The sequence below is a fragment of the Callithrix jacchus genome, chromosome 4, assembly GCF_049354715.1.
Source record: "Callithrix jacchus isolate 240 chromosome 4, calJac240_pri, whole genome shotgun sequence".
In the NCBI taxonomy this organism is placed as follows: Eukaryota; Metazoa; Chordata; class Mammalia; order Primates; family Cebidae; genus Callithrix; species Callithrix jacchus.
Window position 1 is genome coordinate 6,016,636 of NC_133505.1, and position 26,936 is coordinate 6,043,571.

Below are 26,936 nucleotides of genomic sequence, written 5' to 3' on the forward strand. Positions count from 1 at the left end.
ACGTGAAAATATCCTGCTTTATGATGGATACAAAATAGTGATTTTCCAAATCTACCCCTCTGTCCATTTTCAGCGTTTGTTGTAAGAAAGGGTTCTATTTCTGCCATTTATCATCTACCTAAATACTATGGCCTTGTTTTTCCCCTCCAGATCATAATTTGCATGCCTTTATTATTTTGAGCATCTCCTTACTTTCAGGCATGAGACTAACTTTTCTGTCCCAGCCTCAATCCCTGAAATGAGCTGGTGGAAACTAGAAGTAAACCCCTACATGCTTATTGCTACTATGGAGTCCTCCTCTTTCTTCCCTTTCAGTGGACAGATAAGTAGTAGGCGATCTAATGTAGGGAAAGGATTTGCCTTTAACTGCTAATTTGATTGTTAAATTGACTTAAAGCTGCATCCTTTCTAGTCTTTAGTCATGAAATGTTAAGACTCCCTGACACAGAAATCAAGCTGGGTGCATGGCTCACACCTGTAAGCCCAGCACTTTGGGGGCAAAAGCGGGAAGAGTGCTTGAGCCTAGGAGTTTGAGACCGGCCTGGGCAAACAAACCTTATCTCTACAAAAATAAAGTTAGGCATGATGGCACATGTCTGTGGTTCCAGCTACTCAGGAGGCTGAGGTTGAAGAATGTCTTGTGCTTCGGAGGTTGAGGCTACAATAAGCTGGGATTGTACCACTGTACTCCAGCTTGGGTGACAGACCCTGTCTTAGAGTGCCACTGTCAACTGTACTTAGAGACTTGAGAAATGAACTCAGTCTTTCCAATACTGTAGACTGGGGGATTGGAGATCTGCCTGGTTTTATTCTCGTTACAAGAAAAGGGTCTGGTAGCATGGTTTTTGCCCTCCCCCTCTACCAGTCCATTTCCCGTATCACTAACTGCTTTACCTCAATCTTTGTTGAGGTCTATTTTAGGTCATATGGCTCAATCTATTTTTTCACGATGAGCTGTAGTTCGTATGTTTTGAAGTTTCATATCTTAAAAAAGGAAATGGAAGTGTGGGTCGCATTTGCTATGGTCTGAATGTGTGCCCCCTAAATTTGTATGTTAAAATCAAAATCCCAACCCCCAAGGTGATGTTAGCAGGTGCGGGTCTTTGGGAAGTTACTAGATCATGAGGGCAGAAACCTTCAAAACTGGAATAAGCGCCCTTACAAAAGAGAACCCAGGCCAGGCACAGTGACTCATACTGGTAATCCCAGCACTTGGGGGGCTAAGGCGGGTGTATCACCTGAGGTCACAAGTTTGAGAGCAATCTGGCCAACATGGCGAAACCCTGTCTCTGCAAAAAAAGTGACAAAAATTAGCTGGGTGTGGTAGCACAGGCCTATAGTCCCAGCTAAATGGGAGGCAGGAGAATCGCTTGAACCCAGGAATGAGCAGAGATCGTGCCACTGCACTGCATTCTGGGCAACAGAGCAAGACTCTGTTTCAAAAAAAAAAAAAAACACTGCTCATTTGCCCCTTCCACCACACGGGTGAGAAGGCACCATCCATGAGCCAGGAAGCAGGCCCTCACCTGACAGCATCCGCTGGGGCCTTGATGCAGGACTTTCCAACCTCTAGAAACATGAAAAATTTCTGTTGTTCCTACAAGCCGTCCACTCTGATATTTCCTATAGCAGCACAGACAGACTTAGAGCCATTACTTTCTATTTCTCCTTTAGCTTAATATTGGAGTTTGGTTTTAATCTTAGAATGGCCCTGCTAGCTTCTTTACCTGTTTTCAAAACACTTTGAGCTAAGAATTTTTCACCCAGTTATCACATGATTAAAAACGATGCTTAAAATGAAAAAAAAAAAAAAAAAAAAAGAAACGTAAGACACCCCCACCTTCACTCTACCCTACTTGGTTTCCAGGTCCTTTTCCTTAAAAAGAATATTTCTAGCTACTTACGGTTTTGCTAGTTTATTTCAAGAATTAAAATTGAGTCAAATTTGCACTTGTCATTCATTATTGGGTTTCTTTAGGTCATTCTGCTGTTCTCAGTTTCCCAGGTGTTTTGTGTGTCTTCCTTGTGCTATTAATTTTCCTGTGGCCTTGTTGGTCAGATCCACAGAGGTAAATGCAAGTGTTTTTCCTTGCTTCAGAACATGTGCTGTAATCACTACATCTTCTCCTAATTTTGCAGGTGACATGAACCTTGAAAGGAAATGAATACAGTTAACAGCAAAGAATTTCTCAGAGGGAAAGTTGTGTGCATCTCACAACAGTGTTCCTATGTCACTTATTTTACTCCTACAAATAGTTTAACAGTAGTATTGGTAAGTTTCTGTACTAGTCTTGCCCATTCCTTACCCACCCAAGTTTCTTTTCCCAAATATATGGAAGTAGTTTTCTTGCCTCCCTTTTTCTCCCTTTAAGTGTCCCACTTCATATTTACTTGGGGTTGATGAAAGATTTCCTCCAGCTTTTATTCACTCTCCCTAAGTTCTTAGGTGAAATTATCACCTGGTGTCTATATGTTGTCCTATCCATATTTAGAATTTATTCTACTCTAAAATGACAAGGTAACAAGTATAAGGAATTGATACAATGTCCTTACAGTCTCGGCGATGTATTGCCTACAAATATTAAGAGATTTATATCCTACCCACTTGTAATTATAAGTTGCTTTAACTCAGCTGACTCTAGCTAATTAAAAAAATTTTGGAGATGAGGATTGTTTAAAACACATGTTAATATTTTAAAGGGAGATAATTTCCTTATAGTTTATTTTTATGTTTCTGCTTTTTTGGAAGGAAGACTTTAAAAAGGATATGTATTTTTGCCAAATTCAAAATAAGGCTTCAGTGTTTATGGCTAGGAGGTATAAGAAAGGTGGCTGGGCACAGTGGCTCACACCTGTAATCCCAGCACTTTGGGAGGCCGAGGCACGCGGATCACCTGAGGTCAGAAGTTCGAGACCAGTCTGGCCAACATATTGAAACCCTGTCTCTACTAAAAATAGAGGGCATGGTGGTGGACACCTGTAATCCCAGCTACTTGGGAGGCTGAGGCAGGAGAATCGTCTGAAACCTGGAGGCAGAGGTTGCAGTGAGCCAAGATCACACCACTGCACTCCAGCCTGCGTAAGAGCAAATTCCATCTCAAAAAAAAAAAAAAAAAAAAAAGGGCAGGCCTTATTGCTGGAAAGACAGGCTTGTCTTGAATTCATGTACCTCAATTCAAAGAAATGAAAAATGGTATGTTTAGTAGTAGTTTGCCTAGTTTTTATTATCTCCCCAAATTTTGTCTTAGAAATCAAGTATTTTGGCTAACAGCCATTAACTTAAAACTAAGAGAAGACAAGAAACCCTTTGTGCTACATATGAGCAAACATTAAATCTGGGCAATCTGGAAGTTGGCATTTTGTCAGTAATCTGAAATTTCCCGTTGTTTTGGAACCTAGCTTGTTTTTAACCCAGTCTGTGTAACAGAGAACTTAATGTGCAAGGGTATAGTAAATGTACCATTTGTTTTAACAAGTAAACCAGAGTGAATCATGAGGCGTTCATTTATTGAAACACTGTTCATTTACTTTTGAAATATCTCTAATTTTTGAGAGACTACGCCCTAGTTTTTGTTTAAGTGAATCAATTTTTGAAGCTTAGGTAGCTCACCAAGAGCCAATGCTTTTGGCAACACATACTTTGAAAGGACAAGACTACGTTTGACTTACTAGTTCCTTAGGATTGTTAAAGCAACAGTATCTTAGTGGATCCTGAAATGCAGTGCTAGATTTGAAGATCTCTCTGCTCTTAATAGAGACTTAGGGAAAATCAAGTCATCAACTGGTCTTACCACTTACCACATGAAATAAAGACTGTTGAATATGCTCAGCAGTAACATACAGAGCCTTTCTTTCCTGCACATCTTAATTTCAAAAAGGGCATTTGGCTGCATCTTGTGATTTGCTTTACCCTCAATTTAAGTTATTTCCATAAAGAAGGACTGAATGTTTCTTAAGTAAAACTGATAAAAGATTTAGATCCCTTAAAAGCCTGTATTATTTCCATTACCTGGAAATATCTGGTCACAATGGCCCTCTCAACCTAACCTCTCAATTACATTTTTCTGTTGCTTAGGTGGAAAAAGCAGCTGTCCTGAAAGTAAATCCTTGGACCCAGCTCTTTACTGAATGGGGTGGGCCACAGTACCAGTTTATATTGGAACTGAGTTTTTTACATTCTGGAAGTTTGGCCCTGCAGTGAAGGGCACTGCTCCCTGATCATGTACTCAGAGCATGTCTGTGTAGCCACAGGGAGGGATCCAGGATTGCTGCCCATTCTTAAAACCCAACACTTTGGGAGGCTGAGTTGGGCGCGGACACCTGAGGTCAGGAGTTTGAGCCCAGCCTGGCCAGCATGGTGAAACCCCATCTCTACTAAAAATACAAAAATGAGCCGGGCATGGTGGCACATACCTGTAATTCCAGCTACTAGGGAGGCTGCGGCAGAACAGGACTGCTTGGGCCCTGCAGGTGCAGGCTGAAGTGAGCCAAGATCATGCCGCTGCACTTGAACGTTTGGGATCATCCCCCTTTACTACTGATACACACTGCACTGGAAATTACTGCTCTAGTTGTAGATTTTCAGGCCCTGGAGTATTTTAGGGCAAAATCTATAGCTGCACTTAAGGAGATAAGCAGCTAATCGAATCTCATGTGATATTAACATTTTAAATGTGTTTAGTCGCAGTTGTTTATACAGCCATCACACTGAAGCTATGTGGGATACAGTTTGGATACATACGTTACGTTCAGATCGACACTGACTCCAGGTGCTCCCCTTTCCGTGCAGAGCAGAGCAAAGGTTGAGATACTGTCTATTAATGTGGCTGTCAAACCGCCATGGAGAGTGCCTAGTTTATTGGTATGCTCTTCTTCTACTTTCATTTCAAAAATCACTTTCCCTGGAGCAGCAGAGACAAGAGTCACCTAAGTGTGAAAGAAAGAATTCTGAACATTCATTCTGTGGAATTAGAAAAGCCCAAAGAGCCCACGAAGAGCAATCACTGGATTGAATCGAATCTTCCAAAAAAGGCTGACAGAAATTCAAATAAATTGCCAATCTCTCTGATAGAAGTTAATCCTTATGCAAGTTATTTTGAAAGAAAAAGGCGTGTTTATTGAAAAAATAGTAGTTTTTACTGATCTCTACTCCTCTGAAGAAACCAAACATTTGGTCTGAGATTTCCAGTCATATGTACGACGCCCGGCAGTTTTGGATGTCTCCTTGGGCATTTGACATCAACAAGGCCACCCAGCTGAGATCTATTAACTCATAGGTTCAATTTGTTGTTTCCTAGTTTTGTACAAGCAGAATAACATTAATATTTTAAGTGACTTGAACAGTTCAAAGACAAATTCACTGAGTTATTAGAATTTAAAAGAAACTTTTATAAACCCATTAGTGTAAAGTGTAACAGTACAATCCAGCAAAGTAAGTTACTGCTTTTAAGGTGTCCCATTTATAGAAAGTATAATGAAAAAGTATTACGTGAAAGATACATGTAACAGTGCACACAAAATTTCATGATTTTTATATCAAACATCTTTAAAAAGGCCACTTACAGAAAGGTAAGTTTTCCTACATATTTAAGTGACTAGGAAAAACCAACATGTATAATATTTAGAAGTTAGAGCTGAGCTGTGAATGGATGTGCCGCGTCCAGCAACAGTAGCTGTGAACCTTCACTAGAGGTGTTGAGAAGAACATGGGTGAAGATTTGGTGTCTCCGCTGTATCTGGGAGCAGGAGGGATATCTCAGCACTAAATGGCTGGTTAGATTCTAACTGAGTACCATTTGTTGGGCACTCTGGTGTGCTATGCACTGTGCCAAGCACTTTACATACACTATATAGTAAGGAAAAGACAACTTCCATTTTGCAGAGAACTTTAATTCAGAGTGATTTATTTTCAAAGGTCACCCAAGATGTGATAGAAACTGAGATTCAGATCTCGGTCTTCCCACCTTCATATCTCCCTAGTCAATCACTATATATAAGTAACCTCTAGGTATGTAGTGGCCCTTATGGCTCCTACCACAAAGACAGTTGAGAGTTTCACAAACTACCTATTTAATGGTTGTGTTGCCGAAGGCCCTGAAGGAAAGCAGAACCATGCAACATAAAACATCCTAAAAAATATTACGTCATGTTTTGCACAACAGGTAAATCAATGTCAAAAATAAATGTTAGAATACGATATTCTGTTTTGTTTTGTCTTTTGAGACAGACTCACTCTGTTGTCCTGGCTGGAGTGCAGTGGTGCAATCTAGGCACACTGCAACCTCCGCCTCCCAGGTTCAAGTGATCTGCCTTAGCCTCCCAGGTAGCTGGGATTACAGGAGCATGCCACCACACCCAGCTAATTTTTGTATTTTTAAGAGATGAGGTTACACCATGTTGCTCAGGCTGGTCTTAAACTCCTGACCTTGGATGACTGGCCCGCCTCAGCCTCCCAAAGTGCTGGGATTATAGGCGTGGGCCACCACACCTGACCCAGGATCATCTTTTTATAGCAATAAATGATCTAGCCACAAGATGTCCTCATAAACTAATAATACACACCAAACAGGAATAAGGTATAAACTCACCCCATTCAGACATTTATGTGATTCTTTATATCAGGCATTGGCAATGTAAAAAATGAATGAAGTTCAATCCCTGCTCCTTTCTTAGTGGGTTCAGCCTAAAGGAAGAGACAAGTACAGAAATTGCAGTAGAAGACATTTCTGTAGACAGAATAAATGCAGGTTTTCTGGAGTAAAGATATCTAATTTTAAAAAAGTGTATGTTTCCTGGGAAAAGACATTAGGAAAGGCTACCTGGAGAATGACATCCGAGTCTTGAAGAAGAGGCAGGAGTTAGCCAGGTGAAGATAAGGAAAAAACCCAGGCAGTTTAAGAAATAGAACTAAATATGAGCACCCTGTAGACATCAAAGGTAGTTTTATTGTATATATGTATTTTTTGAGGCAGAGTCTTGCTCTGTCACCCAGGCTGGAGTGCAGTGGCATGATCTCAGCTCACCTCTGTCTCCCAGGTTCAAGTAATTTTTCTGCCTCAGCCTCTGGAGTAGCTGTGTACCACTGCACCCAGCTAAATTTTTGTAGTTTTAGTAGAGATGGAGTTTTGCCAAGTTGGCCGGGTAGGTCTTGAACTCCCAAAATGCTGGGATTACAGGCATGAGCCACTGCGCCTCAGTTTTAGTGGATTTTCAGGAAGTTTGTTCAGTAAAGCTTAGTTCTTAAAGTTCCATTTTATTACCTAACTTTGGCTGAGATGACAGAAGGTAAGACGAATGTCACTGTTAGATTTTTCTAGTACAGAATATTGGTTTGGATTTTTTTTTCCTTCCAATTTGAAAGGCCAAAGGACATAGTAAGAAAATTGTTTAAAAATTTACATTGGAATAGAGAGAATTCTGTACTGGGCAGCCTGATAAAGGAAGATAAATGCCTTTGTATGTTCTCAATTCTTGTCTCCACAAGTCAAATAAGAGAATTAAACCAGCAGAAGAAAATGATGAAAATAGTTCTCTCCACCCTCTCAGAGCTAATGAGTAGTCTTGTTTGGGAAGAGGCCAATGCAGAACTTGTTTCTGATGAAGAAGGGGAGCAGGGAGAGAACCTCGTGAAAAAACATCTTGGCCTTGGTAAAGATGGGCTGTAGGGTGCACACTTGTTTATTAAGCTACATCAACATAGCTAACTCCATGTTAGAGACCATGCTGAGCAATTTGGCATGTGCTGTCTCAGCGCTGCCAATGTTTGAAAGGAATACTGTTGTCTCCATTTTACAGATGAGAAACAGCTAGTCTAAGTTTAACTAGGATGTCTCGGATATGACAATTATGCAGAACAGCCTGCCCTCCCATAGCTAGACTGCTACAAACATCTAGGTCCTGATTGCTTAGGTGTCTTAGTCAAGATGAGTATGGAAGCTTTTATGATGTCAAAGGGTCAAAAATTTTCCTGCCATGGCCTAACAACACAGAACTGTCCAGATATGTTCCAGTGCCAGGATCCTGAGGGATAAACCTATTGTTAAGTTGAAAATATCTCAATTTGGCCTGGTGCGGTGGCTCACGCCTGTAATCCCAGCACTTTGGGAGGCCGAGGCGGGTGGATCACGAGGTCGAGAGATCGAGACCATCCTGGTCAACAAGGTGAAACCCCGTCTCTACTAAAAATACAAAAAATTAGCTGGGCATGGTGGCGCGTGCCTGTAATCCCAGCTACTCAGGAGGCTGAGGCAGGAGAATTGCCTGAACCCAGGAGGCAGAGGTTGCGGTGAGCCGAGATCGCGCCATTGCACTCCAGCCTGGGTAACAAGAGCGAAACTCCGTCTCAAAAAAAAAAAAAAAAAAAAAAATCTCAATTTATGATTGGCTTATCCCAATGTGACCCCATCATAAGTCAAAGAGCAGCTCTAGAAGTCAAATTATGTCACTCTTCGGCTTAAACCCTCTCTAACGGAGCCCCCAGACACTGAGAAGCACAGCAGCGGAATGTGTAAGGCGCTTACACTTATGTTCCCCTTTCTGGAACACTCTTCCCCTTCGATATCCATGACTTTCTCAGGTCTTTATTAAAACGTCACTGTTTCAGTGACATCTTTCCAGATGACATTTAAAACTGAACTTCTTATAAAAAGAACTCATAGGTATACACATCTTGGGGTGGAGTGGGGGGTGATTTTAAGTTCTCCTGCACCAATACTCTGTCTTCCATCTTCATTTTCCTTTATAGCAATTATCGCCATCTAACATACTATGTATTTATTTTCTTTCCTATTTTGTTTAGTGTTTGATTTGCTCCACTAAAATAGAATTTCCTTTGTGTGCAGGGTTTTTGTCAGTTGTACTCACTGATACATCTCCAGTACCTAGAATAGGAATGTTTTAGTAGCTAACATACATTCCTAAAGACAGACAAATCAGCAGATAGGACATGACAAACATTAGTGAAGGCATAGAAGTGGATCAGAGGAAGAAAGTCGGGGCTGCCAGGGAAGGCTCCTCAGACATGGCAGGTGTCACCCAAAAAGGACTTTGAAGGATAAGTGAAAATGGCAAGCAAATGGAGCAAGGGTAGAGGATCCAAAGGTAGGTAAGATGCTGTCCTAGACCTCAGGGAGTGTACAGAACAGCAAGGGTTATCAGAGAAAGCCCAAAATAACCAGAGTTGGCAAACTAATGCCATGGGAAGCAAAATAAAGCCCTGGCAAAGACCAAAGAGGAATTCAATGATAGAGTCCCTGAAGGTCAGTTAGCTAAGTTTAAGTAACACTGCTTTTGTTCATTGAAATAGTGGTGGTGGTGAGGAATAGGCTACAAAAGAATAAAAATAATTACCGTACCACTAAAACAAAGTTTAGTGATTAAAAAGAAATCAGTACTTTTTTCCCCAAGGCTGCTAAGTGACAGATTTTGTTGAATCATTCCAAAATGCCTGTAAAGGTGAGTGCTCTGAAGGCCTCTATCACATGGATCTCATTGGCAAGGCTTCTCTCATATACAGGAAAAACGGGGCAGACTGGGAAGGAGAGAGCCTTTCTTATCCTGTCTTCCATAGATTGAGGATTTGGGAAATGTTTGTTCACACAGTTCTCCTTTAAAGAGGGAAAGCACAAATTGTGTAGAATTTCTGCAATTGAGCTTCAGTTTGGAATCTAGTACATGAGTAGTTCCCAGGAGGGGATGATGCCCCGAAGGAACGCAAATATGGCGACCCAAGGCCAGAGGAACAGCCCGTTCTCCATATAAAACAAACAGGTGCAAAGAAACGTAAATCGTCTCTGTTCACTGAGGAACAGTACGCTACGAAGTTCTGGAACTCTATGATGGCCAAGTAAAAACTACAGTTTTTGTTTAGTGTTCCATTCTTTTTTTTTGAGACGGAGTTTTGCTGTTGTTACCCAGGCTGGAGTGCAGTGGCGCGATCTCGGCTCACCGCAACCTCCACCTCCTGGGTTCAGGCAATTCTCCTGCCTCAGCCTCCCGAGTAGCTGGGACTACAGGTGCGCACCACCATGCCCAGCTAATTTTTGTATTTTTAGTAGAGACGGGGTTTCACCTCGTTGACCAGGATGGTCTCGATCTCTTGACCTCGTGATCCACCCGCCTCGGCCTCCCAAAGTGCCTGGATTATAGGTGTGAGCCAGCGCGCCCGGCCTAGTGTTCCATTCTTAATCAATCAGTAGCTCAGAGGATCTACATAGAACTAAATCTTGACTATCTTCCATGGCAGAGAAAACATATTCATCCTTTCTCTTGAAATTGGTGATCCATTCACCACTGCTGAAATTATAAATTAATTTTATAAAATAGTTCTCTTTGCTGTGAGTTTATGCCACATTCATTTCCTCTACAATATGAACACTTACTTCAGTTCATTATTTCACTAACTGTATGCTGATTCCTTAAATCCTATCTCTGAGTCATCTTACTGTTAATTATAAAAATAAGAACATTCGATTTACATATATAAAGGAGTATGGAAGTACAATTTCCTACCTACTTCTCCTTCAGTGCTGAATATCATCCCACGCCATCCCAGGCTTACTCAGATATACACAGGTATACAATTTTTTTAAGGGGTGTTTTTCTTGCCTTTTATTCAATTACAAAAATGCAATCATATTATACACATTACTTGGCATTCTCATTTTTTTCCCCAATGTATCAGTCATTTCTCTAGCTCAATTCATTTACTTTTAATTTTTTTAGAAATGGCAGTCTCTGTAATTTGCCAGGCTGAACTCAAACTCCTGGGCTTAAATAACCCAAAAAGACAAGGCGTGCCATGATGCCCAGCCTCCAACCCAATGTATATAGATCTCTTTCAATAGCTGTGTGGTATTCCCCATATATTAGAATTTATCAAACTATTTCTTGAAATATGTGTTATTTCCGGATTTTTTTCTTTTTCACCATCACAAAGATGTTTTTATTTGTAGATGATCAATTGACAAAACTAGATAGCTGGGTATAAGAGTATATATTTTAAAGTTTTTTGTTGTTGTTTTTTGATACAGCGTCTCCTTGTTGCCCAAGGCTGGAGTGCAGTGGTGCAGTCTTGGCTCACTGCAGCCTCTGCCTCCTGGGCTCAAATGATTCTCTTGCCTCAGTCTCCCGACAGCTGGGACTACAGGCGCCACCACCACCATGCCTGGCTAATTTTTGCATTTTTAGTAGAGATGGGATTTCACTATGCTGGCCAGGCTGATCTTGAGCTCCTGATTTCCGGTGATCTGCCCACCTCTGCCTCCCAAAGTACTGGGATTACAGGTGTGAGCCACTGCACAGATCTGCCAGATTATTTTCCAACAGTAATGAATATGTTGTTCCCTCATTGCTCATCAATATGCATATTACCTTAATTTTTACACTCTGACAAGCAAAACATAGTATCTCATGGTTTTAACTTGCATTAGCCAGACTCAAAGTGCTTTTAAGCATCCTTTAATGTTTATTGCCATTTATTTTTCTGTGAATAGCCTATTTATGTCTTTTGTGCCATTTACCTAATACAGTCTGTCTCTATAGTTTTTACCTATCAGATTTTAACACCAATTCACATGGCAAAATTGCAGACTGTCGTATTTTGACTTTCATTGTATCTCGACATAAAAAGATGAGTTCAGAGAAACAAAGTGCTATGTAGATTTTTTTTTTTTTTTTTTGAGACAGAGTTTCGCTCTTGTTACCCAGGCTGGAGTGCAATGGCGCGTCCTCGGCTCACCGCAGCCTCCGCCTTCTGGGTTCAGGCAATTCTCCTGCCTCAGCCTCCTGAGTAGCTGGGATTACAGGCACGCACCACCGTGCCCAGCTAATTTTCTGTATTTTTAGTAGAGACGGGGTTTCACCATGTTGACCAGGATGGTCTCGATCTGTTGACCTCGTGATCCACCCGCCTTGGCCTCCCAAAGTGCTGGGATTACAGGCTTGAGCCACCGCGCCCGGCCTGTAGATGTTTTTAAACATAAATATGATTGAAATTTCTAACTTTTTATGGTTGTGCACATCATTTAATGACACGCTCCTGTTAGTAAATCATTTTTGAGATGTGACTTACAGTAACACAGGGCTCCACATGGAGTTACCGTGATTTCTTTTACTAATTCTTCCATGGTTGGACATTCAGATTACTTCCCCCCACACACTTTGAGACAGGGTCTCACTCTGTTGCACAACTGGACTGCAGTGGCATGATCATAGCTCACTGCAGCCTTGACCTCCCGGGCACAAGAGTTCCTCTCACCTCAGCCTCCTGTGCAGCTGGGACCACAGGCACATACCAACACACCTGGTTAATTTTTAGATTTTTTTTTTTTTTTTTTTTGTAGAGATGGGACCTGGGGTGGGGGTGTCTGTGCGGTGTTTGCGCCAAGGGCTTGAGACAGCTGTGTGATTCGCCCCATCTTGGCTGCTGGACTTATCTGCACTCCCTCATCTCGAGGGCTGTCGAGCTGAGACAAAGGTCGCGGGCTGAGTCACTGAAGCAAAAACAGAATGCAAAGCAAAGGTCTGCAGTTTATGAGGACATTGTGCTGTCTGCTTTCATGTCCCCATCAGTCTCTGTGTAAGCAATAAACTTGCTGCAATTGAAATGCCTAAGAAGGACAAGAGACCCCTGCCCATATTTTCCCTGGAGCTAAGCCTTTTTGTTCTACCTCCTGATGGAAAACAGGATTAACAAGCCACCTTAAGGGCACCATTGTTTGCTTGCACTGTGTATCTTTGAAAAACATAAACTGCTTTGTAAACTATTATCACAAGCCCCCTTAAACTGCTTTGTGAGCTTATCACAAGCCCCTGATAACTATTTTTATGGAGTTTCTATTTCCTTTCTGTTTACCCCTTTTCTGCTGAGATAAAGTAAATGTAACAAGAAAAAAGGCATAAAAGCTGTAACCCACAAGAATAAACTTGCTGCATTTTGACCATAGGTTACGCAGACCTCCAGACTCCGCTTAACTATTTTCTTTCACTTCCGCGCACTCTCCCTCAGGTTGAACAAGACATCTACATTGGCGGTCTTGGGGACTCCTGCAGGTCGGTAGTCCCCCAGCAGACGTGCCCGACCCCAACAGGTGTCTCACTTTGTTGCAAAAGTGGAAAGGGAGGGGAGGAGAGGTAAGGGGAGGGGTGTGGCATGGCACTCCCCCTCTCTTGTCATGTGATGCACCTGCTTGCACTGTGCTTTCAGAAATGATTGTAAGCTTCCTGAGGCTCTCACCAGAAGCAGGCACCCCACATCCTGTACAGCCTGCAGATCTGTAAACCAAAATAATCCTTTTATTTATAAATTACTCAGTCTCAGGTATTCCTTTATAGCAACGCAAATGGACTAAAACAGGTGGTAAATTTTACGTGTATTTTACCAAAAATTTTAAAAAAGGATACATCGGTATTTCCTGAAATTACTTATTAATGACACTATTTTTCTAAACAGTACCTCTGACGGGACCATTCCTTGGAGTACACTTTCCATTCCTAGGTTATAAATTCCTAGAGGCCAAGAACTACGGTTGGTATTTCTTTATAATCCCACAGTACTTAGTTCATTGACAAATTTAAAAGTGATCTTTATAGCAAGAGCAGGACATTTATTCTGACTGTTAACCTTTGTTTTTGTTTTATTTTTAAAATTGAGATTGAGTCTAACACCTAATGTTAGCCAGGGTAGTCTTGAACTCCTGGCCTCAAGCAATTCTCCCACCTAGGCCTCCCAAAGTGCTGGGACTACAAGTGTGGCTAGTCTGAACTGAGAAGTACTGTAAGTATAACATTCACAGTGGATTTCAAAAATTAAGTATGAAAAGATTTAAGACTCAAAAAATTTAAAAAAAAAATTTTTTTTTTCTTTTTAGAGACAGGGGTCTTGCTCTGTCACCAGGCTGGAGTACAGTGGTATAATCATGGCTCACTGCAGCCTTGAACTCCTGGCTCAAGGGATCCTCTTGCCTCAGCCTTCAGAGGAGAGGAGACTACAGGGACGTATGAGCACGCCTGGAACATTTTTAATTTTTTGTAAAGAGGGGTCTTGCTATGTTGTCCAGGCTAGTCTCAAACTCCTAGCTTCATGCAACCTTCCCACCAAGGCCTCCCAAAGCACTGGGATTATAGGCATGAGAACATGTCCGATTGAACACTTTTTTTTTTTTTTGAAACGGAGTTTCACTCTTGTCACCCTGGTCGGATTACAGTGGTGCCAGCTTGGCTCACTGCAACTTCTGCCTCCTGGGTTCAAGCGATTCTCCTACCTCAGCCTCCTGAGTAGCTGGGAATACAGGTGCCTGCCACAACACCTGGCTGATTTTTTGTATTATTAGTAGAGATGGGGTTTCTCCATGTTGGGCAGGCTGGTCTCCAACTCCTGACCTCAGGCAATCCACCCACCTCTGCCTCCTAAAGTGCTGGGATTACAGGCATTAGCCACCACACCTGGCCATGATTTAAAACTTTTTAATTGTGATTACATGATAAAAAATATCTTGGATATACTATTACTTACATTACTAAAATTAATTTCACCTTTTTTTTCATTTTTTACAATGTGGCTATTTTATAATTTATAACTACACGTATCACTCACATTGCGGCTTACATTATATTTCTACCAGATGGCCCTAATCTAGACACTTCAACCTTACTGCAGCTTCTGGGAAACTCTTATTCCTGGTCAACGGGCATTATCAGTCTTCTTGGAAGGGAAGTTACCATCACTGCCAACTTAGGCAAGGATTGACTATTCCAGTGTGTCTGTTCAAGGTATGAGGAGTTTAACCAGATACTCAAAGGCAATCCAATCCATGGCAAGATTATCACAAGGAGATGCACACTCATAAAGTTGTTGGAAGCCTAACAAGGAAAATGACTATAGAGTTTTCAAGGACTTCAAATTTCCCCTTAGGCCAATACATCCTTTTTCAGATGTGAGAGATGGAAAAGTTCTTCAAAGTTTATATCTTAGACTACATATAAGGAATTACAATCTCTTGTTCTATGGCCATTATCCACTATCAGCATAAACATATGCCCATGTATATATATTCTCTAAATCAGCTACATCTCTAATTGGCTACCTTGTCTCACCCTGGCATGTCTGAACAGAACTGGGCAAACTCCAAACCCTGGTGCACGTTATTCCTTATTTGGAAACCCTCCTGACCTCCTCCTGACTAGTTTCCTCTTCTTCCTCATCTTCTTTCTCCTTATCTATTCAGGAAATTTCCAAGTTTTTAGTCAATCAGGTCAAACGTAGAATGTGAGGTCTTGTTCCGGCCAATGGAAACTGGACACAGCAGTAGGGCAATTGCATCAGGTTATGAAAGTTTTAAATGTCCCCATCTCCTTGTTCAGGTGTGCTCTCATGGCAAGACTGCTGGCGAGTTGCACCCCTCCGGCAGGAAGTAAAGTAGCCTTGCTGAGTCATCCACTGTCTCAGTGTGGATTTTTCCCAATGTTATAAACCCATTTCCAACAAATTTGGGGGCTCGTCTGGGGTTCCGTTTCCCCTCTGGGACAGTCCTTGGTCCTCTCTTGTGGGGAGGTGCCCCGCCGCCCTATTGTAGTAGCCCTGGGAGAGAGAGCCAGAACTTACCTGGTGCAGAGAATAAACCTAGAATCTCAGCAATACAGAAGAGATACCAAACCACAGTGACCAGGGGCCTCGGCCAGGCAACCTCATGCATGAGCCAAAGTAGGAAACGTTGCAAAGGGCGACAAAGTACTTCCTTGGTGGTCAACTTCTGGAAAGTGGAATGTGTGTGTGAATGTGGTGTTGTTTATGTGGATGGTGACAAGTCCTACTGCTGGAGAGCAGCCACGTTGGATGGTACGAATGAGAAGAGTGTAAAGGACCCTCAGAAGTGGGAAGGGAGGAAACAGAGCAACCTCCCAGGGCAGCCAATGCAAGAAATTCCCAGCTTCGGGGTGGGTTGAGTCTTCCGTAAACGGAATAGGCAAGGGATTCCCAGCATGCAGTTTGAGTCTTCCGTAAATGGAAAAGGCAAGAGATTCCCAGTTTGGGGGGTTGAGTCTTCCATAAAAATCGAATAGGCAAGAAATTCCCAGCTTGTGGGGGACTGAGTCTTTTTTTTTTTTTTTGGCCTTTACTGTGCTGGGAGAGTCTTCCATAAATGGAATAGGCAAGAGATTCCCAGCCTGGGGGGCTGAGTCTTCCCTAACAAATGATAAAGTATTGCTGTTTCATTTAGATTAAAGAACTGATCCTCAAGGCCACAGCTGTCTGGCCAAAATTTGTGTCAGATGAGGATTAGGTCTGTCAACTCTTAATCATGTATGTTAACAAGAAAAGCCCTGTCTCACAAGAATGGACTATGCTCTCTGCTGGCAGCAGGGGCCAGGTGTCCTCTACTCATTCAGAGAAGGAAGAAAACAATCAGAGAGTAGAATAAAGTAAGGAAGGGTCTCACCTAAAAAGGGTGGAGCTTTTACCCATGAGCACTCCACGTGTAAATGGGACCCTTTAGACCATCTTCCCTCATTTCCTACTCCAGCTCCTGCTTCTGCCAACCCCACGGCACTGCCTCCTCCTGCCTAAGCAGTGTTGGCACCTCAGAACCCAACCTAGAATTCCCTACTCCCCTGTATAACCCAGGCTTCGGAGAGCTAGCATCTCAAAGGCCTCATCAGTGCCAGCCTGAGTGTTCTCCATTGAAGAAAGGGCTCCAGTGAGAGACAGGGCAATGCAAAAGAGATATCCTCTCCCCTCTTCTTCTAAGGAATCAGCTTCAGCTTCAAAGCTTTTTTTTTTTTCCCCTCTCTAAAGAAGATGCCTCAGGAGGAGGCATGGTTGCTTAGTTTTATGAAGCCTCAAAGAGGAGGTGAGGTTGGTTTTGTGAATGCTCCCTTACTGCTTCTAAGATCCGGAGTCTAAAACTTCAGCCATTATTAGATGATCCTGATGGGGTAGCAGAACAGATGATCGGTTTTTATGTCCCCAGTTATATACTTAGACCAAGTTCATGTCCATTCTAAGTATTCTCCCTTTCAAGGGAAGAAATGGTAGACATGGAGAGCCAGAGAGAAAGAGACATAGAGTCAAAGAGAGAGAAGAGAGACAGAGAGTCAGAGAGAGAGAAAGAGAGAGAGAGAGAGCCAAAGAGAGAGAGAAAAAGAGGCAGAGAGGGAGAGAGAGACAAGGAGGCAACGAGAAGGAGAAACAAAGGAGAGAGATTAGGAAGAAGAGAAAGAAATACTAAGAAAGTTGTAGGAATGCACCTTTAGTAAGGAAAGTTATAAAACAAAGTTAGAAAGTTAAGATTGTCTATGACAGTTGTGAAAAATGTTATGAAAAGGAATTTATACGCCGGGCGCGGTGGCTCACACCTGTAATCCCAGCACTTTGGGAGGCCGAGGTGGGCAGATCACAAGGTCAAGAGATTGAGACCATCCTGGCCATGGTGAAACCCCATCTCTACTCAAAATACAAAAATTAGCTGGGTGTGGTAGCATGCGCCTGTGGTCCCAGCTACTCAGGAGGCTGAGGCGGAAGAATCGCTTGAACCCAGGTGGAGGTTGCAGTGAGCAGAGATTGCGCCACTGCACTCCAGCCTGGTGACAGAGTAAGACTCCATCTCAAAAAAAATAAATAAAAATTAAAAAAAAGGAATTTATGTAAGAAGTGTTGCATAATTTTTGTTTGAAAGTTTAAACAACTTTTGAAACATTAACCATAAAGGAAATTCCATGTGTAAACATCTTAGCTAAAGTTCAAGAGGTATCATTCAGTTTTTATTTAAACTGGACATTGAAATAAAAGCACAACAGGTTTTTCTTAAAGCACTAACCTGCTCTTCAATAAGATTAAAGAAGTTCTCTTAGCACAGGCACCACTCCTAGAATTTCCAGTACAGCAGCACCAGCCTGGAGACCACCCTACTCATGCTGCTAGCCACCAAGACTGCCGTTGGCCCAGAAAAGAGACGAACACATCACACCCGAGTCGAGAAAGCACCATCACTATTAGAATCATCGGCTATTATTCCGGGTTGAAGCTAAGAAAAGCTTAGTCTATTCTTTTCTTCCCTTTACTACCCATCGTGGTGTTAATGCGATTAGATCTGGCTCACCTCAGGTTGCTGCTCTGATGTCTGTTTAGTTATGCCTTGTGGAGATGTGCATAACCAGGGACAGCTTGCTGCTTCAGAAGGATGTCTCTGTCCCTCTCAGACTTCCCCAGATGAGGAAGTCACGTCATGAGTTCCTCTAAGGATGCTAGTAATCCAAGGAATAGTAAGTGTATTAATTGGTAGGAGTCAGACTCTTACCCCTATAAAACAGAATCTCTATGTTCTGCGTGGTCTAATGTCATATGGGGCACTAAAGGTTTAGGATAGCCTGCTTCCACAGGTCTTCGCCAGTCCTTAAAACCATCTATCCACACGAAGGAATTGCTCCTTCTAGCTGTCAGATAACCAATGTCATCCTATACAGCTTACTATTGTTACTGCAACATCTGAAAACTCTTCCCCTTCATGAAGCCATATTTGTGGTATAGGAGGTGACATTTCAGGACAGGATCCAAAGGAAATTTTCGAAATGGATTTACTGCTCCTTCAACCTCTTATCAATCACTTCTCCTAGACACAATGACAAAACCAAAGTCTCAAAGGTAGAACCTTAGGCCTCAGAGGACCTAAGGTAAACCACAGCTATTGGAACAAGACGTAAGGATGCAAATAGCTGGTAAGAATGTCCTCATAAACTGCAGGCCTTTGCTTTGCATTCTGTTGTTGCTTTTAGTGACTCAGCTCGCGGCCCTTTGTCTCACTCGACAGCCCTCGAGGTGGGGAAATGCAGACAGGTCCAGCAGCCAAACTGGGGCGAGTCCACTAGCTGTCTCGAGCCCTTGGCGCGAACACTACAGTCTACCAGCCAAACGGCAGGGGAAAACAGGACTGCTTTTCACATGATGTTAGCTGAAAAGGGTGGTGTTTGCATAATGATTAAGACCCAATGCTGTACTTTCAATCCAAATAACACAGCTCCAGATGGACATATCACGAGAGCCTTACAGGAACCTATGACCCTATCGAATGAACTAGCTAAAAATTCAGGAATAAATAACCGCATTTCAAACTGGCTAGAGAAAGAATTCGGCAAATGGAAGGACAGTGTGGCATCAGTCTGCACTTCCCTGGTAGCGGTATTACGTACACTTCTTGTAGAACGTTGTGTCATACTCTGTGTTCAAGGACTCATGCAAAGGCTTGTTAATACTACCCTCACTAACCTACCTCCAGCTCCTCCTCCATCCTATCCAGAGAAATTACTTCTGTTGGAAGACCAAGTTGAACAATGAAGCAAGGACCTATTCAATACATTTGAAGAATTATGAAATAAAAAGAGGAGGGAACTGTAAGAGACAGTGAAGTTCTTCTTCCAAGTTTATATCTTAGACTACCTTGTAAGGAATTATGATCTCTTGCTCTATGACCATTATCCACTATTAGCATAAACATATACTCATGTATATGTATTCTCTAAATCAGCCTTAAATCAGCTACCTTGGCTTGCTCCAGCATGTCTAAACAGAACTGGGCATCCTGTTCTGGCCAACGGAAACTGGACACAGCAGTAGGGCAATTGCATCAGGTTATGAAAGTTATAAATGTCCCCGTCTCCTTGTTCAGGTGTGCTCTCATGGCAAGACTGCTGGCGAGTTGCACCCCTCCTGCAGGAAGTAAACTAGCCTTGCCGAGTCATCCACTGTCTCGGTGTGGATTGTTCCCGACATTATAAACCCATTTCCATCACTGGATAATTTACCTTTCAGAGTTACTATCAAATAATAAGCCCTTGCATTTTATGCCACTTGAAAACATTAAATACATTTATCTAATAATTATTTCCTCTATTTTTCACAGAAGCCCTGAGAGACAGTTAAAGACAGTTATACACACTGTTACAGTACGGCCTGAGAGTTGTGTTTCAGGAGGGGACCTGCAGATGACTGCAGCTGATCTGTGTCTAAACTCCACTTCCAAATTTCCCAGTACTCCATCTTAATCAGAAAAACAGACATGCATGCATCAAAACATTTAGGAAAACCCCTACACATTCTTATCTTTAGTAAGTCAAGAAGCTGACAACACTTTTGTTATTCAGGCTCTGAAAGGAAAATACCTTGGGCCCCAAAATCACTAACAGAGAAGGAAAATTCAAGCTGGGAATCACTCAGGGCAAACCTGCCTCCCAATCTATTCAGTCATCCCTCTGCTCACTGAGATAAATGCGGATCTGACTGCCTCCTTTAGAAAGGCCTATCAAGAAACTCAAAAGAACGCAGTCCTTTGTCTCCCACCTACCTGTGACCTGGAAGCCCCTCCCTGCTTCCAGTTGTCCTGCCTTTCTGGACCAAACCAATGTTGGTTTTACATATATTGACTGATGCTTCATGTCTCCTAAAATGTATAAAACTAAGCTATGATCTGACCACCTTAGGCATATGTCATCAGGACCAACCTTGGCAAAATAAACTTTTTTTTTTTTTTGAGACAGAGTCTCACTCTGTCGCCCAGGCTGGAGTGCAGTAGCACCAACTCAGCTCACTTCAACGCCTCCTGGTGCAAGTGATTTTCATGTCTCAGCCTCCTGAGTAGCTGAGATGACAAACATTTGCCACCGCACCCAGCCAATTTTTGTATTTTAGTAGAGATGGGGTTTCACCATGTTGGCAAGGCTGGTCTTGAACTCCTGACCTCAGATGATCCATCCACCTTGGCCTCCCAAAGTGATGGGATTACAGATGTGAGCCACCAGGCCTGGACGGCAAAGTAAACTTTCTAAATGAACTGAGACCAGTCTCAAATTTTCTGCATTCACAGTTAGTAACCAAGAAGGGATTCTGAGTGGAGGTGCCCCTGACCTTTGACAAATCTCCTACCACTGTTTGGTACCAGCACAAGCTAACTTTATGGCTCAAACGAATAGGACCATTTGCTGAGGTCTGAGAGCACCCCCTCCAGAGAATCCCTGATCTCTCAAAATTTGATCGAGATCTAAAGTTTATTTTGCTGTAAAATCCTTTTTTTTTTTTTTATTTTACTTGTTTCCAACAAAAGGAAGGCAAGGTTTTCCTGCTTCTATGATGCTGGAGAGCAAGCAGCTCCTTTATGGAGTTTGAGCTCGCTTCCAATAGGGAAGATGAGGTTTTCCCCCTGCGTCTAGGATGCTTGACAGCAGTCTCCACCCTGAAACCCATCTCTAGGTAAACAACTGAAGTGGGGTTTGTCTTGGCTAAAGTTAAGATTAACAACCAGCTGGTCTTAATTTCTCCTTACCAACAGAGTGCTCAGTGATTATACTGTTGGGGCTCTCCCATTGGATCTGACCAACTCTACCTGACTTGGTGAAATCAGAGTAAGTATTCCAAATGATGGGTAACAAGGCCTCCCTATTTTGGCTAAAACTCCTCACAGCTGCAAAAGAAAAAGGAGAAAACAAACATATATTTGGTTTATGTGCTTACTTCCTGTCTTAGAAAACGTTATTCTTTCATTTACTTTCCTTACACCCTACACCTCCTTCCCCCTTTGCCGTCTGCAGTATCAAAAACATCTAGAGGCTTCTAATGACTTGAACCCATTTAAAGAATTCAGAAGAAAGGTGCCACTCACCCCCTTTGGGGGTGTGCTGTTTTCTTTGTGGAGTTTCAAAAGTCATGGGCAGATTTTTTTAGGTCTACAGCTCTGTCTTCCCATATTGCATGACTTAACCTTCCTGGCTTTGGGGTACAGGGGCGACTTTGCACTGAGAGGCTCTGACCTTGGCCTGTATAATGCTGGACGAGAGCTACAAAGTTCTGGGCGGCTGAGTACAGTTTCAGGAAGTGGTCTTAACTGTTTTATTTTCCCCTTGTCTCTCCTAGGAAGTTGTTTAAGGATCCTAGTTTGAGTTCGAAGATGCATTCTAAAGGGTCTTCTCCTAAAATTAATCCTAATTCGGTTTGTCTGCACACGTTCGTGAGGAACTGAACTATTGTTTTCACATGTTAATAAGAGAGTTTTCTCAGCTCTGAAGAAAAATGACATGTGCTCTTCCGGGCCAAAAGGTGCCCCTGGAAGACTGGGGCCCTCATGGGAGTGTCTGGGGGTTGAACGCCCACGATATGCAATGGCCTTCCAGGGAAATCCCCAGAAAAAACTCATTTAAAAAATAGTGGACAGTTGCCTGCTTTGGCAGCACATATAACTAAAAATCACCACCAGGCACACTGGCTCATGCCTGTAATCCCAGAACTCTGGGAGGCTGAAGCAGGAGGATCACCTGAAGTCAGGAGTTTGAGACTGGCCTGGCCAACACGGTGAAACCCTGTCTCTACTACAAATACAAAATTCGGACATGGTGGTGGGTGCCTGTAATCCCAGCTACTCAGGAGGCCGAGGCAGGAGAATCACTTGAACCCGGGAGGTGGAGGGTGCAGTGAGCTGAGATTGTGCCAGCTGGAGAGAGAAACTGAGACACATAAGACGGTGCAAATGACACAGTGGTGACACACTACAGAGTCCTGCCCACAAGCAGTACATATTGATCCAGGACACAAAAACCCTAGGCCACAGCTCAGTTCCTCCTTTCAAGAAAAAAAAAAAGGCAGGAAACAATCTAAGCATGAGGAGAAAATAAGGAGAATGCCCCCCTTTTGAGCACTCTAGCCTTTCCGGCACCTCTATCGGCCAAAGCAAAATTGAAAAACATGGTCTCTGCAGTTTACATTAAGGAAGAAGAGCCCTAAGGTCGACCTGCCAACTGTGGAGTTCCTAGGTCCCCATTTCTCTATTCCATTTTCTGCCTGCTTTAAATCTGCTGTTTCTTTCCAACAGAGAGGAAACAAAACGAAACAAAACAAAACAAAAAAAACCACTGTTTGGGTCTAACAAATTTGTTTTTTTATTTTGCAAGCCAGTGAATCGGTATTTACCTCATGGCTAAAGTACTGAAGTAAAAACTATAGAATCTTTCCCGCCTCGGCCTCCCAAAGTGCTGGGATTACAGGCATAACCTAACAGAGCTTTAGACCTAAAAAGAATCTAAAAAGTATATATTTAAAGGCCTTTAAAATAGACTTCTATAATTTTCTGTTCAGTTGGCAATTAAATCCATTTTAATTTCCCACTAGCTTACCAGACTTTCTCTTCATACTTTATGATGTAAATTTTGCTGATTTTAACCTGAGTTGTTTCCTTTAATACGCAGATTTAGGGTTATTTAGTTGACAACTGCCAGAGTAAGTAAACTGGTTTTCAGGAGTCTGCAAGTCTAAGATAGTAATTAAAAAAAAAAAAGAAAAGGAGGTCTTAGGAATCTATAAAATGCACTTCTTTTTTTTTTTTTCTTTTTTATTGCATTTTAGGTTTTGGGGTACATGTGCAGAACGTGCAAAACAGTTGCATAGGTACACACATGGCAGTGTGTTTTGCTGCCTTCCTGCCCCTCACCCACATTTGGCATTTCTCCCCAGGCTATCCCTCCCTTATAAAATATACTTCTATGGACATGCCTAATACATCCATGTATTTGTATGTACAACGGAGTGAACACAGTATTTCACTATTGAAAATACATAAAGAGCTCTAACTAACTGGCTTAATAAATGGACTTGAATCAGGAAAAAAGACTACCAAATGCTTTTTCAAGTTTATATAACTTAAGTAAAATATTTAATAAATAAGCTAGCTTTAAAATTATTGATAAAGCTATTAATCAAGCAATTTCATACTTATCCTTGCCAAATACTGTAAGATGTCAAAATCTGGTATAGAGCTTACAAAACTATAAATCCAGCCCCAAATAGAATAATCTTTTACTTGTGTAATTATTTTCCTTTTTTAAAGTGGAGTCTCACTGTGTCGCCAGGCTGGAGAGTAGTGATGCTAACTCGACTCACTGCAACCTCCGCCTCCTGGGTTCAAGAGAGTCTCCAGCTTCAGCCTCCTGAGCAGTTGGGATTACAGGCACGTGCCACCACATCTGGCTAATTTTTTTGTATTTTTAATAAGAGTCGGGGTTTCACCATGTCAGCCAGGTTTCAAACTCCTTACCTCAGGGTGATCCACCCACCTTAGCTTCCAAAACTGCTAAGATTACAGGTGTGAGCCACTATGCCTGGCCTGCTTGTGTAATTTTTAATAAGACATTGATATGGGTTTAATGAAATAGCTGCATCTTGAATTTAGTATTACTACCTACCATGACTTTTAATCTTGTGGCTTTAGGCAGTCTAGTTAACAGGCAGTAAGGAGGTTTGTTTAGGGAAAGGGCTAAACATATATTTAGTTATAGTTTGTTTCAAAACTAAACTATAAACGAAGTTCCTCCCAAAGTTAGTTCAGCCTATACCCAGAAATGAGCAAGGATGGCTTGGAGGCTAAAAAGCAAGATGGAGTCAGTTAGGCCAAATCTTTTTCACTGACTCAGTTATACTTTTGCAATGGTACTTCCATAACTTTAAATGATGACTATTTCAGTTTTCAAAAATAATCTAGGTAAACAATTACAATAATTAGGTAAACATAATGGGACAAATACTTGTAGACAAACTTGTCATAATCTAGACCTAAAGTCATCCCTCTGCTCACTGAGATAAGTGTATCTGACTGCCTCCTTTGGAAAGGGGAATCAGAAACTCAAAAGAATGCCACCATTTGTCTCCCACCTACCTGTGACCTGGAAGCCCCTTCCCGCTTCAAGTTGTCCTGCCTTTTCCGGACCAAACCAGTGTTCCTTTTACATATACTGATTGATGTCTCATATCTCCCTAAAATGTATAAAAACAAACTGTGCTCTGACCACCTTGCTCTAGCACATATTGCTAGAACCTCTTGAGATTGTGTCACTGTGCACAACCTCAACCTTGGCAAAATAAACTTTGTAAATTAACTGAGACCCACCTCAAATTTTCGAGGTTCACAAGGTTTCTTTATAAATGCTTCTTATGGAACATGATTTTTTTACAAGTGAGGCAGGAGAATAGGGTCTGGAGTTACTTTGTAACTTCACTTTAGCCTCTGAGGGTTGCATTCCATAACCAATTGCAGGTCACCACTTCATTTACATGAGGTGACCACCAAGTGGCCAGAGAAGCCTTTACGTGGTATTAGGGCTCTTGAGCCGCTGCTCGCCCTGCTCCCACACTGGAGTGTACTTTCTTTCCTCCCCTAACCTTCCACCCCGCCACCCCCCACCTCCCCAGACCGAGTCTTGATTTGTTGCCCAGAGCTGGAGTGCAGTGGCGTGATCTTGGCTCATTGCAACCTCAGCCCCCCAGGTTCAAGCAATTCTCCTGCCTCAACCTCCCGAGTAGCTGGGATTATAGATATGCACCACCAAGCCTGGCTAAGTTTTGTATTTTTAGTAGACGGTGTTTCACCATGTTGGCCAGGCTGGTCTCGAATTCCTGACCTCTCGATCCGCCCACCTCGGCCTCCCAAAGTGCTGGCGCGCCCAGCCTGCAGTGTACTTTCATTCTCAATAAATCTCTGCTTTTGGCCGGGACGGTGGCTCGCGCCTGTAATCCCAGAGCTTCAGGAGGCTGAGGCAGGTGGGATTACCTGAGGTCAGTAATTTGAGATCAGCATGACCAACAGATGAAAATTCCTCTTTACCAAAAATACAAAATTAGCCAGATGTGGTGGCGCCTGCCTATAATCCGGGTTACTTGGGAGGCTGAGCCAGGAGAATCGCTTGAACCCGGGAGGCGGAGGTTGCAGTAAACCGAGATCGCGCCACTGCACTCCAGCCTGCGCAACAAGAGCGAAACTGTCTCAAATAAGTAAACAAACAAACAAACAAAGAAATCCTTGCTTTTGTTCTTTCATTGCCTCATTCTTTGCTTACTTTGCTGTGTGCTTTGTCCAAATCTTTGTTTAAAATGCCAAGAACTTAGACAATTTGCAATCAAGACTCTCTACACAAGGACACTTAAAACTATTGACTCTGGCCTAGGTCAAGCGAAAGAGGCAGTGACGATTCTCTCTAGCTCTGTGGCACTTCGCTGCCTCCTAAAATGACTCTTAAAACACCTCCAGGCTTTATGAGTAGTGGTCTCGAAAAAGGACTCGATCTTCCCCTAAGGGCTAACTTACTTCTTCAGGAGTTGCATGCATTTGAGAAATTTCCCAAACCAATAGGAGGAACAACTTCTCCCTTCATTCACCACTCTACCAAGCACTTGGCTTTTGTACCTTATTGAAATTATTTATCTTCTAATCCTTTAGAGCCTACAAAATTAAGAATGTGCCTTAAATGTAGAGGTTTCTCTTAACTCTTCTCTGGAGGCACGCAGACGCTTGACTGTGGAAGTATCCAACTCCAAAGTCCCTTCCAGCTCTAGAACTGGGGAATTCCGTCTCCCAGTCATCATCACACTTATCTATGTTTAGACAGAGAACGTATGCGTTTACCCAGCATATTTAGGATCTCCGTTAGAGCGGTAATTATTAATACCAAGATGAATTTACACGCGTACTAGAACAGAACCTAACAAGAGACAATTATTCCAAGCTCACAACAGCACCAAGCACGGCGCTTTCCTTCCCTTCATTAGAACCCGAGGCTTCGCCTCCCAAACCTTTCCCATACCTTTCCCAAAACTCTATCAAAACAGCCAGCCTTGGCCAAGGCCTTCACCACCTCCCGCAGATTCTGGGTCACGCCGTTCATCGTGGACGGTTTTCCGGCTTTTGGGCTCTGCGCAAGAACAAACTCTGGAAGAGCCAGAAAGCTCAGAAGTTAATGGAAGAAGGGCACCGAGGGCGAAGAGCCTACACCCTCCTCCCCACTAGGCGCGCAAGAGGCCGGGCGTCAAGTGCGCCGCCTGACGCTGTCGTCCGCCCCCTAGTAACGGAGCGCGCACGCGCGTTTCGCCCCCACCGCCTGGGCGGTTCGCTCGCGGCGCAGCTGCACCAATTATT

The 26,936-nt window shown here is 42.7% G+C and overlaps 1 protein-coding gene and 2 long non-coding RNA genes across 4 annotated transcripts; 1 reads left to right on the top strand and 2 right to left on the bottom strand.

Moving 5' to 3' along the window:
• Positions 1–1,900: 1,900 nt before the first annotated feature.
• Positions 1,901–26,834, bottom strand: ACOT13 (acyl-CoA thioesterase 13). Its single transcript, XM_008993888.3, has 3 exons — positions 26,605–26,834; positions 4,742–4,926; positions 1,901–2,150 (listed from the first exon to the last, which is right to left on the bottom strand). Exons 1-3 carry the CDS (start codon positions 26,683–26,685, stop codon positions 1,994–1,996), a joined length of 423 nt encoding a protein of 140 aa, XP_008992136.1. The 5' UTR covers positions 26,686–26,834; the 3' UTR covers positions 1,901–1,993.
• Positions 2,196–4,853, top strand: LOC144582009 (uncharacterized). The gene is made up of 2 exons (XR_013533630.1): positions 2,196–2,272; positions 4,682–4,853. It is a non-coding gene; the product is annotated as an uncharacterized LOC144582009 (long non-coding RNA).
• LOC118152731 (uncharacterized) lies at positions 18,105–23,284 on the bottom strand. 2 transcript variants are annotated; one of them, XR_013533629.1, is made up of 4 exons: positions 23,149–23,284; positions 21,369–21,446; positions 19,263–19,336; positions 18,105–18,240 (listed from the first exon to the last, which is right to left on the bottom strand). It is a non-coding gene; the product is annotated as an uncharacterized LOC118152731 (long non-coding RNA). The 2 variants fall into 2 exon arrangements; XR_013533628.1 differs by lacking the exon at positions 19,263–19,336 and having other exon boundaries at positions 18,108–18,240.
• Positions 26,835–26,936: the final 102 nt, after the last annotated feature.

What these genes read in the sequence shown, in the direction of transcription:
- ACOT13 (XM_008993888.3), bottom strand. Translation starts at nt 26,685, where the DNA reads ATGAACGGCGTGACCCAGAATCTGCGGGAGGTGGTGAAGGCCTTGGCC. An exon ending in TTGATAGAGTTTTGGGAAAG is followed by an intron (nt 4,927 to 26,604) that starts GTATGGGAAAGG and finishes TTTCACACTTAG; the next exon opens with GTGACTCTTGTCTCTGCTGC. An exon ending in AGTGTCGATCTGAACGTAAC is followed by an intron (nt 2,151 to 4,741) that starts GTATGTATCCAA and finishes TTTCCTTTCAAG; the next exon opens with GTTCATGTCACCTGCAAAAT.